This window comes from Equus caballus, chromosome 11 (genome assembly GCF_041296265.1).
Source record: "Equus caballus isolate H_3958 breed thoroughbred chromosome 11, TB-T2T, whole genome shotgun sequence".
NCBI classification, from domain to species: domain Eukaryota; kingdom Metazoa; phylum Chordata; class Mammalia; order Perissodactyla; family Equidae; genus Equus; species Equus caballus.
The window spans coordinates 8,474,346-8,492,452 of record NC_091694.1 but is presented as its reverse complement, the minus strand read 5'-3'; the positions used below and the strand labels follow the sequence as shown (position 1 = coordinate 8,492,452).

The 18,107-nt window shown below is 48.2% G+C and overlaps 1 protein-coding gene and 1 long non-coding RNA gene across 12 annotated transcripts in view; one reads left to right on the top strand and one right to left on the bottom strand.

The window, feature by feature from the left end:
* The window catches only part of SLC39A11 (solute carrier family 39 member 11), a 352,088-nt gene extending 339,258 nt beyond the window's left edge, over nucleotides 1-12,830 (bottom strand). For 4 of the 11 annotated variants that reach the window (XM_023652127.2, XM_070226021.1, XM_070226024.1 and 1 more), the window contains exon 1: nucleotides 1,020-1,151. Coding sequence is in view for 2 of the 11 variants with exons in the window: in XM_023652126.2 (XP_023507894.2) it covers nucleotides 11,466-11,484 (19 nt within the window). In the remaining 9 variants the exon portion in view is untranslated. Of the gene's footprint in view, nucleotides 1-1,019; nucleotides 1,152-11,465; nucleotides 11,561-12,756 lie in introns of those variants that run through there. The other 7 variants (XM_023652126.2, XM_070226019.1, XM_070226022.1 and 4 more) reach the window with 7 other exon arrangements.
* On the top strand, nucleotides 1,240-6,523 carry LOC138916110 (uncharacterized). The gene is made up of 3 exons (XR_011422842.1): nucleotides 1,240-1,468; nucleotides 1,786-1,926; nucleotides 5,365-6,523. It is a non-coding gene; the product is annotated as an uncharacterized lncRNA (long non-coding RNA).
* Nucleotides 12,831-18,107: the final 5,277 nt, after the last annotated feature.

Here is an 18,107-nt window from a genome sequence, read left to right as displayed (position 1 = left end):
ACAACTTCTCCAAGATCAAGAGCTTTAGAAAGTGAGTTCTCCTTCCCGATGAGGGAATGGCAAGGCAGTTGCAAAGTCCTGAGAGAACAAAGTTTTCTCCAATAGGGAGACCAGTAGCCCCTCGAGAACGGGGGGCGTCAGCCACGGCACCCCAAAAGCAGCTTCCACAATGGGGCTCAGACTTCCTGGTGAGCTGGATTTTAATAGAAAAACCTTGATTGGTTTGCAGGAGAGAGGATTACTCTCCGCCTCCTCCAACTTTAAAGATGCCAACACCACCCGGCATGTGTGCACATTCCACCACAGCAGCACAGGAGGCACTCCTGGCTGACAGAGGCTTGCTTTCTTTTCTCTCCCTTTTAAACCTGTTGCCCTGCCTCCAAGAGCCAGCTTCAAGATGTTGCTGAAGTTGCAGAGGTGGAAACAGCACTTAATGAAACTGCACACACATGCCCTGACTTCACGTGGGGAATCCAGCCAACTGATGCGAGTTTGGGCTGATAGGACTGTGGAAAAGTTCTTTAATACCTCGCTACTCAAAGTGTGGTCCGCTGACCAGCCAAACCTGGGCATGGGTTACAAATGCACAATCTCAGGCCTGCTACACCTTAACCAGAATCCCAGGCAAGTTCAAGACGTCCTGCTGTCCCCTAGAGCCAGCTGGAGGGGACCCCGAGTGGCTAGAGTTGGCCACCTCCGCTCTCAGGGCTCCGGGGTCCCCCACACGCCCACTGTGAAGGGCTGAATGAAGGGGATCTCGGCGAACCACTGTCAAAGGCAGGCAGGTCAACGCCCTCCAGCTTGCCCTGGAGGCGGGCAGAGCGGGGCTCCGGGCACCCCTCCTTCTCTGCCACCTGCCAAAGGCACCCTGCTTCTCCTCCAACCCCCTCCTCTCCTTAGGGGCACCCCCTTCCACACTCCACGCTGCCCTTCCAAGTCCCACGCGCTTGTTCTGACGGCCCCAGACCCCGGGCCTCCAGCCCAACCGAAGGCGCCGAAGGAGAGAAAAGCCGACTCACTAGGGTGCCCTGTCAAGCCCCCACTCCACTTCCATCAGCCCCCGCAGCCGCTCGCTAGGCTCGGCCGGCTCCACTCCGAAGTCACTTCCTGCTTCCCTCCCGGCACACGTGTCCCTCCAGCCACCAGGCCCCGCCCCGCCCTGCCGCGATTGGCAGATCCCGCCTGAAGAATAAATTCTCTGGTTCTGAGCCTTCTGCAGGCTTGGGAACAGATCGGGGCGGGTAGGACAGAGCGCTGAGGCCCAGGAGAGAACATCCTGCACGTATAAAGCTCTGAGTCTTATGTGAACCCTCAGAAACCCAAGGAAGGAGCACCTTGGAACGTCCCAGATATCATTGATGTGACCACACCTTTGGCAGCTGGATCCAAAGCCCTGAGGCAGCAGCAGAGCAGGACGCGTTTGGAGAGGGTGAGGCTGGCACCTCCCACCATCAGCATCATTCTCTAGGTCAGTGGCCCTCAAACTCAGCTCCCACCAGAATCACCCCGAGGGATGTCCAAACGCCAGCTGTAGGCAGTCTCTGAGGGTCTGGTTCTGAACATGCAGCTGGAGCCTGAGACTCTGTTCTGAACTAGGAGTTACTGATGCTCTGGTGCTGGGAAAGCTCTTTTATTTATTTATTTATTTTTTTTTTTTGAGGAAGATTAGCCCTGAGCTAACACCCCCTGCCAAGCCTCCTCTTTTTTTTTTGCTGAGGAAGACTGGCCCTGAGCTAACATCCGTGCCCGTCTTCCTCTACTTTCTATGTGGGACACCTATCACAGCATGGCTTTGCCAAGCAGTGCCATGTCTGCACCCAGGATCCGGACCGGTGAACCCCGAGCCGCCAAAGCCGAGCATGCGAACTTAACTGCTGTGCCACCGGGCTGGCCCTTGAGAAAGCTCTTTGAGAACCGCTGCTCCAGGTAAGGGCTTTGCTCCCTGGGCCTTCCAGAAAAAGACCAGAGGGTATGATTACTAGATTTAGCCAAAAATAAAAACAGGATGCCTGGTTAAATTTGAATTTCAGATAAATAACATATAATTTTTTAGTATAAGTATGTCCCGCATAATATTTGGGACACACTTATGCTAAAAACATATTTGTTATTTATCTGAAATTTGAATTTAACTGGGTGTCCTGTATCTTACCTGATGACCCTACCGGAGAGTAACCTGGGCAGAAAAACTGCTGGTAACACAGAGGCCACAGACCAGAGGATCCACGAGGAGCAGCCTCTTCTGTCCATTCACACTTACGATCACACCATATCCACGCACTACGTGAGGAAGAGGAGACGGCCAGTGCCCGGAGGCCACTCTCTGCCCTCGGGAGATTCCCGGACCAGGCAGAGAGCCAGACCAGCTGTCTCAGTCTGCTCGGGCTGCCATGAGGAAATACCACAGACCCGGGGCTTAAACAACAGGCATTTGTTTTCTCAGTGTTCTGGAGGCTGGAAATGCAAGATCAAGGTGCAGATTCGGTTCTTGGTGAGAGCTCTCTGCCTGGCTTGCAGGTGGCTGACAGAGAGGTCTCTCTCTCTCTTCCTCTTCTTGTAAGGCCGCTGCTCCTATGGGAGGAGAACCCCACCCTCATGGCCTCATTTAACCTTAATGACCTCCTCAAAGCCCCGTCTCCAAATACAGTCACACCGGGGATTAGGGTTTCAACATATGAATTTCGGGGGTGCACGATTCAGTCCATAGCATCAGCCATTTCAATCCCATGTGATAGTAAGTGGCAGGCACGTGGAGAAAACACATCAAGGTGGCAAGGCCCGTGGATTCCACCTCCGAAAAGTTGCTCCTCACACACACACATGCACACACACTGCAATAGTTGGCAGTGAAATGGTACGACGTCTTGGATTTGCTTCAAAATACCACGAGAGGGGCACATGGATGAAGTGGAGCTTAGACAAGATCGGCCATGGGTTAGTAATTGTCGAAGCTGGCAAATGGTCACATAGGAGTTCATTGAATTTTCTGTCTACTTTGGTACATGTTTAAATTTTTCATAATGTAAAGTTATCAGAAATTTTATAGACAGTCAACCAAAAAAAGCCCAATCCTTTCTCTCCCTTCTCACTGCTGCTATAAAGATTCAGCTTCTTGACCTCTCACCTAGGTCATGACCATCACCCTCTCCCACTCCATCCTGTTCTAGTCGGTTCTATGTACCTTTGCCAAGATTAACCTATCTAAGACACAGCATGTCACTACCCTGCTCAAAAATTGTCAATGGCTCCCCAGTGCCTTTGGCATGAAGTCCAAACTCCTCAGCCTGGAATTCAAGGTTTCCCATGATATGGTTCTAGCTAAACCTTCTCAAGTTTGTCTCCCAATGTTCTCCTCTTTGTGCCCCCTGGCCAGGCCAGGCTGGACAACTCACTGACCCCTTGTATAGCCTTCCCTCCCCTCCCCCACCCTACACCTCCCTTTATACCATTTCTGCTGAACTGTCCTTTGCCCTCCAGTTCCCCAAATCCCAATCCCCCCATCCCTCCAGGCCCAGGTCTAATAGGATCTCCCTCAGCACCCCTGCTCTGCCCTCCTCTCCCACATAGCCCACCATGATTAGGAATGGGGTCTCCATCCTCTGAGGTCCCACAGAACTTCTTCTGGATTCTAAGTCTAGCTTATACTTCAGGATCTAACTTCACTGTCTGATTCAACACAGAGACCCGGGATTTGAATCCAGTTCCTCACTGGGCCCCGACCCTGGCCAGCATAGTGCCATATATTATAGTATGTATTCAAAATACTCTTTTAGGCAATGCGTGGGTAAACCTGATGTGGGGAAGGAAGGGTGGGGGCAGCGACTGACGTTTGTTGAGTGCCCAACCTGAGGCAGACACTTTCCCTGTATGTCATCATCTTGTTTAAAACTCACAACAACCTTGGGGCTGGCCCCGTGGCCAAGTGGTTAAGTTCGGGCGCTCCGCTGCAGGCGGCCCAGTGTTTCGTTAGTTCGAATCCTGGGTGCGGACATAGCACTGCTCATCAAACCACGCTGAGGCAGTGTCCCACATGCCACAACTAGGAAGGGCCCACAACGAAGAATATACAACTATGTACTAGGGGGCTTTGGGGAGAAAAAGGAAAAAAATAAAATCTTTAAAAAAAAAGAAAAAAACTCACAACCACCTTGAAGAGTAGGTGTTGTTATCCCCACGCTATGGTCTGAATGTCTGTGTCCTCCCAAAATTCCTGTGTTGAAATCCTACCCCCCAGGGAGATGGTCTCAGGAGGCGGGGCCTGTGGGTGCTGATTACGGTGTGAGGGTGGAACCCTCATGAGTGGCATTGGTGCCCTTATACAAGAGGCTCCAGTGCACCCCTTCTACCATGTGAGGACACAACAAGAAGTCTGTAACCCAGAAGAGGGCCCTCACCTGACCGTGCGGGCACCCTGAGCTCGGCCGTCCAGCCTCCAGAGCTGTGAGCACTTAATTTCTGTTGCGTATAAGCTACAAGTCTGTGGTGTGTTACTCTAGTGGCACAAACGGACTGAGACACCCCATTTTACAGGTAAGGAAACTGAGGCTCAGGCGAGCTCTGTGTGACCCCAGGTTCGCAGGGCAGTGTGGAAGCCAGGCCCAGCTACTCCAGAGATGATGTTCCTCCTGCATCGGGCATTCAGAGCTCACAGGACGGGCCTTGACACCCTGATCAGCAGAACCTCTCACCTTCCTTAAACCACAGCAGTGCCCTAACGTGGAGTGGCCAACCCCTAAGAGACAAGTCCTGCCATTTCCCGTCTTTCCCAATAAACCCCATACACACACACACCCTGACCCAAACATACAGACTGCCTCACCACCGTACAGTGAGAAGTACTCAGTGTTGACCAGAAGAAAATCTTGTTTCCTTAACGCTAAGTATGCTGGCTCTTACCTCCAGCCCACCCCGAGCCCATCCCTATTCTCTCTCACAAGCAAACGTGCCCTGCAGCCTCCATAAATTGGGGGAGGGGAGGAGGGATGAAGTGTGAAAGAACAGACCAGAGCAGTGGCTAATTAAAGGTGGGACCAAGTGCCTAAAGGCCATAAAACTAACTGATCTTGACAATCAGTGAAGGAACCGCTGGGCAGCAGAATGGTGGCCCTTTCGGGGGGAGTCACTGTGGCTTGATCTGGCTAAGCCACCTGCCAGCACCTCCCCTGGAGCGTGCGGGTCGGGTGGACAAGGGGCAGCGGCTGGCAGCTGCGCAGAAAGGATGAAGGAGGCGGACAAGAGACAGGAGCTGGGCATAAGTGGTCCAGCCCCATGAGTACTGGATCCTTCCTTCTCTCTCACTCTCTCTTTCTCTTCCTCTTTCTCCCTTCCTCCCTCCCTCTCTCTCTGAGATGTTGTTTCTCTTAGGAGATAATGTAGCAGGAATCTGACAGCCCAGGAGGAATTCCAGCTTGGCACGTGAGCTTCCTTGGACAAACTCTCCAATCCCTCTCAGCCTGAGTCTCCCCATCCTGAGTCTGGGAATAACACAGTGTTCTCTCCAGGTTACTGTGACCGGAGAGAAGCATCCAGTGCCCAGCCCGGCACCCATCACGGCAGCCTGAATGATTGTTACCCCTCGACCCTCTCTCCTTCCTGCATTTATACATTCACTCACTCAACAGTCTTTCATGAGCCTCTGTTCTGTGTCAGGCTCTCTGCTGGACCCTGGTATACAGAGATCAACTAAACACACGTGGCTTTGCCTTGCTGTCCTTTCTTGCCCGCCACTTCTTCCCCTTTCCTGAAGTCTGACCTCTGACGCATCATTCGGACTGAGATAAGCCTCTGAGCCTGGGGCAGTCAGTTCTTGCCCTCAGCGAAGTGTGGATGAGAAACCTGCTGGGCCAGCTGGAACGGGAGCTCAGATAAGCTAATGGGATCATAGAAGTGAAAGTAATAGGGGCTTTATGGAAGTGCTGTTGAAATGTAAGGGGGTTTTGTTGTTTGTTTAGGGGATTTTTTAAGTATCCCCAGCCGTATATCCAGAATTCATACACTTCTCTCCATCTCCACTGCTGCCACTTTGCCCAAAATGACAGCTCTAACTTTTCATCCTGCCCCGACCACCTAATAATCGTCCTGAATCCCCATAATGCATCCCCCAAAGGTCCATTCTCCAAACAGCAGCCTAAGTGATGTTTTTAAAGACACAAGTCCAATCATGTCAGTCTACTACTGCAAACCTTCTGAGGGGTCCTCACTGCCCTTGGAGTAAAACTCAAGCTCCCTTCCTCAGCCAATGAAGCCCTATGCAACCTGGCTCTGCTCACCTCTGGACCACCTGTACCCCTTCCTCCCTCTGCTTCAGCCAGGCTGGTCTGCCTCCTGTTGGAACACCAAGGTTACTCCTGCCTCAGGGCCTTTGCACTTATTGTTCCCTCTGGAACACTAGCTGGAACCTCTGCTTGGAGCGTCTGTCTCCAAGAATTTCACCTGGCTAGATTCTTCTTGTCATTTGGGTCTCAGCTCAAATGTCACCTCTGCCTTCCTTGGATACCCGCTCTAATATAGACCTTCCAAGCCCTTCTTGATTTTCTTCATGGCACTTCTTGATATCTGACATTCTTATTTATTCGGTCCCTCCAAATGCAAGCTCCGTGAGAGCAGTAGCACTTCCATCTTTTGCACTCCTGTGTCCCTAGCGCATGGCACATAGTAGATGTTCAGTATTTATTAAATAGATAAGTTACTCAGTCACAAAAGTGTTTGTTGGCTACACTTTACATATTAAAGACCTTCCTGAGAGTTATGAGAAAAATAATATTTATATACTGGATTGGATTGTCCCAGCTACTTCCATCATAACTTAATATCATCCATTGCCTCTCAATTTTGCCCCACAAGGGACATTAGGCAAGTGGGAGGGTGGTGGTGGGTAGGGATCAGGGACGATGCCACATATCTAATAATACCCAGGACAGCCCCCACAACAAAGAGTTATCTGACCCCAAATGTCAACAGTGCCAAGGTTGAGAAACCCTAGTGCAATCCCATAAAATAATCTCATTAGTATGAAATAATGATAAAAATCACTCTTTAAAATTTAACGTGCCCTTCAAGAAGCATCGGCCTCAATCAAGGCACTAATTAGCATGTGATTCACTCTAAAATGCAGTAAAGAGAATCAGCTTGCCAACCAGTCTTCATAGTCCAGCCCCATCACTGCAAAAATATACCTACAATCAAACATCCTGTGTGCTCAATTCCCTCTGCCCCTTTGGGTCTTGATTATTTAAGGTTCTGATGACATCACAGGTCATATGACATCACAAGGCTTCCCAAACGGAAATGCCTGTGAGGGTTTTGGCAGTGCCTCCCCGACAGGTGGAACAGATCTGGCTGCCCTTGACCTTTGCTCTCCAGTATGACCAGTAAACCGATGAAGAAGAGGTTCTAACCAGCCTCTTACCTAAGTACCATCCAGAGGAGCCGACAGCGACCTGACGCCACTATTCCTAGTGTAGTTCAGGGAAGACCGGCGCTCGAGAGCTTGAGGGAGAAACTGAGGCAGCAGTCAGGTTCTTTCTCACCTTTGTCTAATGTTTGGTTCTGACCCTGCACCAGCCATGCTCAGGGGAGTGCATAAAAGTACAGGTTCTACTGCCTTTATATGAATCTATTTTGGGAGGGAAGTTTCCAGCACTGTGATAAGCATTTAGAATGCAATCCCAAGTTTGCTTGACTGCCAGCTCAGTAAGATATGGAATTACTAGATAAAAACCACCACTGATTAAATATGAAATCAATCCTGTCTCTGAGATAATAATCGGCATGAATCGGTTCTCCATATTTTCCACATTTGCCTCAAACAACCCTTCTGGCATCTCATAAGTAATTCTACGGAGGCCGTTCCGATAGGTTTACTAAGAGGATTCACCGGACGAGCAAGGTCTTCCTCAAGCCTGTCCCTCTGTAGCCACACGGATCACATGAATATCCTGTTGGTTCATTCAGTCATTCAGCAAATGTTTACTGCACGCCGACTGTGTGACGGGCCTGTTTGAGGCACTGGGTACACACCAGGAAATGAGACAGACACAACCTGTGCCCTCACGATGCTTCCAGTCAAGATGCTGTGGCATTGCGTTGATTGTGTCATCAACTAAGGCTTACTGTGAAAGCTGTCATGTTGCCATTCAGCTGCTTCTTTCCTTTTCTTGCAGAGACAGCCATGCCATCCACTGCAAGGGGCTTGCTGGGAGTGGAGAGTGTTCTGGGTGGGGAGGGAACCAGGGTACATCAATGTCAGCATTGCTGCTAGCAGCTGAAGGAGGCCTCAGGAGACAAGGACCTCAATCTAAGTCTTGTGATTCGTTTTTCATTCTAAAGTAATATTCATTTTCATACCTAAATTTCTGATTTTTTTTCTTAAAGAGGACCCTTAAAATTGTATAAATTTCAGAATCCACACAACCTGATGTGCCCTAGGTGAGTGTTTAGAGATTTAAGCTGGGAAACAAACAGCTTCCTCTGGTAGGGAGAACGATGACACCCCCGACAAAGATGTCCACGTCCTAATCTCTAACACCTGTGCATAGATACCTTATACGGCAAAAGGGTCTTTGCTGGTGTGATTAAGTTAAGGATCTTGAGATGGAGAGATTATCCCGAATTATCTGGGTGGGCCACTGTAATCTCAAAGGTCATTAGGAGGGAAAAGAGGGAGGCAAAGGCAGCAAAGTCCAAGTGAGAGAAGGAGATGTGACAAGGACAGCAGAGGTCAGAGCAATGCAGCCACCAGCCAAGGAATGCAGGCGGCATCTAGAAGCTGGAAAAGGCAAGGAAAAGGATTCTTCCCTAGAACGTCCAGAAGGCACCGCACATCCTTGCAGACACCTTGATCTGAACACGTCTGACATCCAGAACTGTGAGATAGCAAGTTTATGGTGTTTTAAACTGTTAAATTTGTGATAATTTGTGACAGCAGTTATAGAAAACTAATACACTCCCTTTTGCCTGGAAGCATGTAATTTCACTGACACCTTTCTCCTACGGTGCTATGAACCACATGGACCCGCACTCGGTCCTCACCCACCATCATTACTAGGCAGACCCATTACAAAATTTGTGGGCCTGGTGCAAAATAAAAATGGGATGCCCCTTATTCAAAAGGCAGGATAAATGTCCATTAAAATACTAAAATATAAAGCCTCTTCCTTTCTTCTGAGTCTCTCCCCTGCTCACCATAGACCCTATCATCGCATCAGACTTTGCTAACAAAACCCAAGTTCAGAGATGAAATTATAGGAATCTCAAGATGGCGACCGCCGAGCATTAAACCAGAGCCTTTCTGAGTGTGGGGCCCTGTGTGACTGTACGGGTCTCATGCCCATGAAGCCAGCTCTGTCACTGAGACTGGGGTGGCAAGGCCAGACTGAGGAAGGTCATGGTGTCAAAACTGGGAAATCAGGCCAGGGTTGGTTATTGAGCAAAAAAGCCCACAGAGAGATTCAGAACTCGGACGTTCAGGATGGAGGGAAAGCGTGAGGGAGACCACAGCTAGAGCCGAAAGTCCTCATGGGAGCCCAGGGAGGGAAGAAGCTGACCATCCCAGGAGCCTGGAAATAGGGGCTGGACACCCCACGGGGCAGCCTGGGGTTTGGGAAGGAGAAATTCCAACGCCTAGTGGGAAGCAGGGACTAGGCAAGGAAAAGGTGGGGCCATGTCAGCAGTCAGAAGCCAGTGGACCACTACCTGGGGCCTCCATATTTTCCAGGGGCTTATGAAATGGTTAAAAATTGAAAAACATATATTGAATTTTTGGCTCAAAAAAATACTGTAGAAATTTTAAAACTGTAGAAATTTAAATTAGTAAATGTTTAACTAAATGCCTATAAAACCTTGTTAATTGTTGACTTTCATATTCATAAAAATTTAATTACATTCGAGAAACAATCTGAGGCTGAGCTTTTCTCACTTCAAGAGAATTCCTAAGTATGCAGAATAACGGCCAAGAAATCCCAGCCAATCATAAATTAAATAAGCTTAGAGCCAAATAATTTCAAAAGCAAAATTATAAAAGTCTTTAAAGTACTTAATGTGGAATGCGGGAGTATTTTAATATGCTTGGTGCAATATGGGGTGAGATCTCTAAAAGCAGCAGGAGCTCTTTAGGGGCGTAGAAATATCCTAAGAGGCCCCAGGGAATGAGCAGGGAGCCAGAATTCCAAGAAGCTTTCTTCCCCTCCCTGGGAACAGAAGCAAAACTCATGTCTGTGTATTAGCTGTGGTTCAAGGAGGAGTGATGCGAGGACAGGGTAGGTCTGGCTGAACCTTCCCAGGCAGAATGGTGGTCTCCTACTGTCCGCCTCACCCCAGGGAATGGGACCAGCAAGCCAGGAGCCACAGAGATGGGATGGTGGGGAGGGAAGCCCCCTCGAGTGAAGAGGGGAAGAAGGTGGAGAGGTGGTCCCTCCACAGTCCATAGTCAAAGAGAGGAGCAGACCCCAAGGCTCTCCAGACCCCCTCAGACTGAGCTGGGTGGGAACAAGGCCAGGACTGGAAATGTGTTGCTGCTTGGGAGGGCATCTGAGAAGCCCTGTGTAGTGCATTGAATGGTGGCCTCCAAAAAGATATGTTCAAATCCTAGCCATGGGTACTTGTGAATGTTTCCTTATTTGGGAAAAGGGTCTTTGCAGATGTAATTAAATTAAAGTTCTCGAGATGAGATCATCCTAGATTAACCAGACGTATCCTAAATCCAACGACATGTGTGCTACTTATAAGAGACGGACGGGGAGAAGACGGGGACACAGAGAAGAGAAGGTGAAGACGGAGGCAGAGACTGGAGTGATGCGGCCACAAGCCATGGGATGCCTGGAGCCACCAGAAGCTGGAAGAAGCAAGGAAGGATTCTCCTCCGCAGCCTTCAGAGAGAGTGTGGCCCTGCCCACATCATGATTTCAGATGTCGAAACTTCTGGCCTCCAGAACTGTGAGAGAATCAATTTCGGTTGTTTAAGTCACCCAGCTGTGCTATTTTGTGGCGGTACTCCTAGCAAACACACACGGGGCTGAAAGTCACCAAAGCTTACACCATAAAATTGAGCGCTGGGAAGAACCTCCATGAGCCTCTGGTCCAAGCCTCTCGTTTCACAGATGACCGAGGTACGACCCTGGTCACTGGTTGATGCCAGAGCCAGGGCTGGAACCCAGATCTCCCATAGCCCCATTTCTCCCACATTTCACACATTTGTGAGTCCCTAATCATGCTCAGCTGTCAGATTAGAGTCATAGCTTTCCAACTCAACCATGACAATGATTGTAAGCAAGACTACAGGGAAATGGGTCAGAACCCCAAAGCTAATAAAATGTTTCAAGAACTTTCCAGGCATACCGCTAACAAGCAACTGACGCTCCCGTTCCACGTCTTAACACATCCTGAAAGCAAGAGGTATGAACACTACGGTTATTTTCATGGTAAGACTTCTACAACTATTTTAAAAGACTACGTAATTGAAACTTTACCCAGATTCACACCGGCCATTTTTTTTAACCTAAAGTCATTGTGAAAGGTGAGGCTTCACAGTCTTGCCACATAATCAGGCAACCTCAACAGGAGCCTGCAACAGATAATAATACAAACAGAAAGCGTTACGCATAACAGGCGCTCAAAAAAATCATTTGTCTAACTAAATGGAATGATGGAGGCTACAGTTTGCCCTGTGCTCTCTGCTCCTGCTAGGGGGTTGGCCCAGCAGGATGGTTTCCCAGGAAATCGCTTAATAAAACTATTTAAAATATAGGGGGAAAAAGATGTTGATCACTCTAATGCTCAACAAAAGAAGGATTGTTCAGTAAATTACAGAATGTAAACTCAATGGACTTTTATGCAGTGAGTCAAAATGATAAACACTGCAGCAGCATAGGAAATAAAATATGATGTGTTTTGTGAAAAAGGCAATATATGAAAATATGTGCCATTTGTTATTACAGTAGTAAAAAATATGCAAGTAACAGAAGAGTGGAAGGGAATTCATACAGATTACTGTAGTTGGGGCGTTGGGTGATGAGAGCGTAGAACTTTTTCTCCTTTCTATAAGGTTATGTTCCTTTTATAATTTAAAAATATTTTCGTAAGTTGTAAAAGAAGGTGAATACAGAAAACGAGCCCCATTGGGCTTAAATCAGACCTAAAGTCAGTAGTGAAACCCAATCAAGGTGCTCGTAATTCTCAGCACAAGACTCTCAGTCAATAAAGGAGACTCTCTGAGCTTATGTCCAAAGCCACCTGGATGTTTGAAACACTCAGATCTTTGGAAAGCCAGGTCCCCTTGAAAATTTCCACGATTTGTTTTAATCAATCATTCCCCAAGAATTTTCTTTGCCTCATTAGCTCTTCAACAGGCCAGCTGCAGAATGAGGTAGTCTACATGTGACAAGAACCGAAGGCCCGAGGAAGTCCCTCCCTCCCTCCCACACGCACGTGCTCCTCCTGGAGTCCCTGGGGACCGCCTGTCACCAGCAGGCAAGCCTGTCGCACTGCAGTTCACCTCTCTTGCCTTCTACTTTCACAGACAGATGGTTGGCGGGGCCTCGGCTCAGCCAGAACATCTGAGCCCTGAGGCTCCCACAGACATGTGGGCTCCCACCACCCACCAGAGACCCCGTTCCTCTGGTCATCTCAAATGCTCCCTAGAGACTCCCAGGAAACCACAATTTCAGGGCAAAGTGTTAGGATCTAGGACTCCTTTTTTCCTCCCTCCATCCCCAGAAAAGTACAAAGAGCAGGCCTTCGTGCAGGGTCCCTGACACATACCCAGCTGCCGTCACGGGGCCACATGGCAGTTGGACTTTAGAATGTTGTCTCCTGAGGTGCCTGCTTCTCGGGTTGAGAGCGATATGCTGAGTTCTTCCAGAACTTTCTATAGCCATAGTGGGGAAGTACTCTCTAGTTCATTTTAACATCAAAATCTTCTTGTGTTCATTTTAACAAGCAGTGATCATCTAGGATGTAACCATCTCTAACTATAAGCCACCTGTTATTATTTCTCTAACCACCCCCCCAAAACAGTTTGAAAGAGTTTCGTCAAACAGTGTTAAGCAAGAATTAATTCTTTCCCCCATTTTTTATTCATCTAAGACACACTAATATAACCACCAATCAGAGTTTCAGATCAACATAACATATCAGTGCTACAGAACTGAGAGGCTGTCATTCCAGCCAAAAGCAAAGAAATTGGATTTTAATTTGCCTCGTTTGGCCTTTGGAAATATCAGTAATTGATGAACATGGTACTGGGCAGTCCCTTCAAGCTCAGGAACCCCAAGCTGGGAATCATGGCTGCAGAGGGTAGAGAATAAATGAAACACACAGTGTTTGGCTTCCAGAAACTGGGAAAACAACAGTGTAAATATATCCACACAAAACAGCTAACGATGTGAGCAGCTCCTACCCCTTGTCCATTGCTGCTCTATCATGTATACCAATTAGGTTTTTCAACCTTAAAGGGAATTATAACGAATGTGGACCCTCTGTCTGGTAAACGGAGAAGGCACTTAATAAGTATTTGTCAAGTAAACGAGTGGTGACCTACATTTTTTTAAGACTCTTAATTTTCACAGTGCACACTCCCAGGCAAGACTTCTAGAACGGGATCTCACAGAAAGCCCTAAGTGCAAAGTTAATCAAAGAAGTCAGTGCAGCTACTGGTCCAGGAAGCTGCTGGGCTCACCCTAAGATGGTCTCCTCCCCGAAAATGCTTATTCATTCTCTTCTCTTGAAAAGGCTACCCGATCTTTGAACCCTTATTCGGCCAGATTGTGGTTACTACTGAGCTGGAAACCAGTGCCACATCGATTAAATGCTGGGAGTCCTAGAATAGAGATCACAAAGTGCTGGAAGACTGAAGGGGACGGTGAGGGCAGGATCCCCATAGAACAGTAAAGGGTGTGGGTAGGCAAAGAGGAAGGGAGAAGGCAGTCTTGGTCGGGAGACCAGTTTCAGCAAAGACCCAGAGGCAGAAATTAACCGGGGGTATTTGGCCAACTGCACTGAAACTGGTAAAGCCATAGCAGGAAGGGTTTAGATGGTGTGCCTACTGATTCTGCCCTAATCCACCTGCAAATCCACATCAATGCAGACCCTACACTCCATCTAGCGTGGGAGACCTTAGTAATGGGAAATCTTGACCTTTTAAAAAGATGAGTCATGTGTATTTGTCACCCATTGAGAATATAAGCTACTTAAGAGTTTGGAGACATCTTACACTTTTTTTCTACCCACCATAAAACTTATTTCCTTGAGCGCAAAACCCTGGAGAACTTTTATCAGTCAAGAAATACTGAAAGTGTTAGAGTAGGGGCATGGCCTGCTGAAAGGAGGAGATGGGGAAGAATCTGGAAGCAGTGGGTAGAAAGGATGGGAGGAAGAAGAGACGGGAGGTTGAGGGACCTTTGGGTGAACAGCACAATTTATAGGTAAAGGATGAGAAACACAATCCTTCTGGTGACACAAAATGTGCCCCGATGTTAGGCAATGGCGTTTCCTGACTTCATACCTGTTTCTGTTGCCAGAAAAGGAGAGAAACTAACACAACTAAATAGAAAGCTTTCCTTGAGTCTCCACTGCATGGGACTCAGAGCCTTCCTCATTAAAGGAAATTTGAAAGGTCTAACCTTGCCCGTCCCCTGGGGATATGGGGGGGCTCACAGGGTGACCAATCACCCTGGTTCCAAAGCACTGAAGGGTTTCTTGGATGCAAGACTTTTGGTTTTCATTGGAACAGCTCTGGGCGAACGAGGATGAGTGGGTCACTCCGCATCACATCACACACGTGAAAGAAAGCTGACTCTTCAGGCACAGAGTTTTGCAGAGGGCTTTCCCATTATCCTAATTTAAGTGAACAGTGGGAGCCATAATCCCAGTCCCCCCACAGGCTTAGGCATCCCACAGGTCAGGTTAGGGCCTTGCTTCCCCATGCGTGATCTATGCGCTTGAAGCATGGGCACCACCTAGGAGCTCCCAGGGGGTGAGCCTGGTAGAGATGCAAAATCTCAGGCCGCAGCCTGACCTGATGAATCAGAACCTGCATTTTAACCAGATCCCCAGAATATTCCCGTGTACTGGATATCGTGTGAGGAGCAGAGGGTTTTTTAATAAAATTAGTTCCTTAAGCTGTCTGTGAGTCTGTGCGTGTGCTATTTCCTTTATTGTTTCAATATCAGGAGAAACCATCCAAAAGAGCCAAGTGGATTATAGCTTTTTATTAACAATTACAGCATCACGCTGCAGGAAGGCTGTGCTGGATGCCACCTAAAGAGTCATTTTATTTCCTCTCTTTCTTCTTTTCTCCAGATTTCAAGAACGAGAATGCGACAGTCCAGAACAGCATCTCGGATTCAGCAGTCGCTTTGTTTATTAGGCCAGCATTTCCCAACCCCAGCACTATTGCTATTTTGGGCTGGACCATTCTTTGTTGTGGAAGGTAGAAGGCTTAGCAGCGTCCCTCTACCCAGTGGATGCCAGGAGCACCCCCTCCCAGTTGTGACGACCAATGATGTCTTCAGACGTTGCCCAATGTCTCCTGAGGGGCACAACAGTCCCCAGGGGAGAACCACCATCTCAGACAAAAGAGACACTCTTAGGGCAACAGGAACGGAAGGGAGACATTAGGGCGCTTCTGCCTGCCAGGGAATTCATTAAAATCTCGAAAACAAGGCCAAGCTGATCCCTGCAGGCTCCTGGAGAGAACCAGCTGGGTGAGCTAAGGGCACACCCCATGTCTAAGACGAAGCTTTCAGCTGAGGACGCTAATGAAGACAAGGAGCCCCACTGCCATAAGCTCCCGCCGCCTGTCCCTCCACCCAGAGCTGCTCTTTATTATTTAACCCACAGAGTGCGAGGAAGGCCTTTCCCTTTTTCATTAGAGTGCCATGCTGAATGACACTGGAGGCTTTCTAACCGCATCACTAAAAAAAAAAGACTGGGTAGTTTCTGTTCTAATCACTGGAGGAAACCATCCGGCTCGCTCCTCCCTCCTGGGAACATAAGGCACGAGGGCGAACCAGAGCACCGGCAGCTCGCTTCCCACCCTTGGCAGTGCTACTTCCTAGTTACCGTCTGAGCAGCCCCAGAAGGCTTGGGGACGGGGGAAAGCTCCCACTCTGCGTCCAGGCTGGGCTGAGCCTCACCCTCGCTCGATGCACATAGAGAAGGTTAACTACTGTATCTTGCTGATTCTAAGATGCACGAATCACCACCCTACCCCCAATTTGGCATCTCAGAAACCTGATTTATCTTGCAACGTTACAGTCGCCGCCAGCCAGGTGGCCTGTGGGAAGCAGCCGTCACAGCCCGATCGTGCTCCAACATCGGAAGCACAGGCACAAAATTCTCAGTAGGGCCTCAGAGGTTGGGAAGAAGCAGAGGGGGATACTTTTGGCCCCTGGGAGATAGATGGTCATGGAGAACAGGTGAGGAGATGGGGAGTCAAATGCCTTCAGTAACATTCCGGAAGGACGCAGAGTGGGCCAGTCCTTCATCAGTGCTGCTCAGCCTGTGGTTCTTGGACTGGGAACATCAGCACCCTGGATCCCGCAAGAAGTGCACATTCTCGGGACTCACCTCAGACCTATTGCACCAGAATCTCTGGGAGTGAGGTCCAGCAATCTGTGTTTCCACTAGCCCTTCAGGACATTCTGAGAAGCACTCCTCTATAGATTGGCTTAAATCGAGAAATTAACACCATTGACTTTTATTTCTTTTAGGGATTCTTTTAAGAAATGCTACATCAGCAGCACTCTAGATGGGGATTAAACTTTATGAGAAAAAAGGACTATCTAAGTACTCTGACTTGAAAAGTTATTGAGAAGCTTCAGGCTCAGATATGACATTTCAGGAAGTGATTCCTATTCCAATTAATTTTAATCATCTTCCCTTTATATGTATTCATAACATATATATTTATATAAATGTGTGCATCTATGTATATTTTCCTTTGTGTGTGTACATAATATAAAACTAAATATAAAAGAGTTCTTTTAATAAGCAAAACTTAAAATTTCTAAGTATAAACAAGTCATTTCGTTTTGGGCAATATGTTTTTCTTTTTCTTCCTTGAGAAACTTGGTGATTCTCAAAATAATGGGGCATCCTCAGATTGATGGAGTCTTAGATTCAATAAAATGCAGTATTCTGCTATCTAATTTTACTTCGTCTAACCGAAATCTCTTATAATACAGTTTGATCCTTTTTTTCAGCAAGGCTGGACTGCAGCTCGTCATCATCTTCTATGTAATCACGTGTTCCATCCTCAAAGATGATTAATGCGCTCTTTCTGAGCTCTGTTTTCCTCCGCTAGGCTCTTCCTCTGAACCCTACAACAGTCCCATTTCCCAAACCTCTCAGCCTCATTGTGGCTTTCCACTGAATTCCCTCCAACGACTTGCTGCTCCTCTTCGATTGTAGAGTGTCTATAGTAAAGTGTGGGGTAAGTTGCCAGGCTAAGTAAGTTGGACATCTGGACCACAGCTGTGTGCTGCTAGCAGAGGCTGGCTTCAACCCTTGAAAATGAGCTGAGATGGGGTATCTGGGAGGGCCTGTGAACCAGAGACAAACCCCTTTGTGGTACCTAGGACCCCAGAGTTCTCAGATCAGTCATGAAACCAGAGAGGAAAGTTAGCACATCAGCATGATAAGCAGCCATGAATGACATTTATGCTGCCGGCCATCAGCCCTTGGACTTTTCAACCAAATTTCTCTCTCAGGGCCTGTGTGAGCTCTGAGGTCCCTTAGTGATCCGACAGGAATTGACTGGAGGCTAACATAACTGCTTTACAGCCAGATAAATACAGCCCAGAGGGAACCAGGACAAGGAGCTGGTGGCCGCTGACATGTCACAGGCACCAGCAGTGGGCTAAACTCACTGGCCCAGCCTTTTCTGAAGCAAGCCTGGCCTGGAGAGAGAGGCAGCTCCTTCTGTCTCTTTGGCCTTTGAGGAATTAGAAAGTTCAGCTTGAAGGATGGACTTCAGGAACCAGAGGCATCAATGAGGTGTGGCGGCTGGCCATAGAGCGCAGCACACCAGGGTGGATTTTAAATACTTCGAGGTGATCATTAAATATTCATTGAATGAAACAGGCACAGATAAGGGTGTGGATCTTGAGATC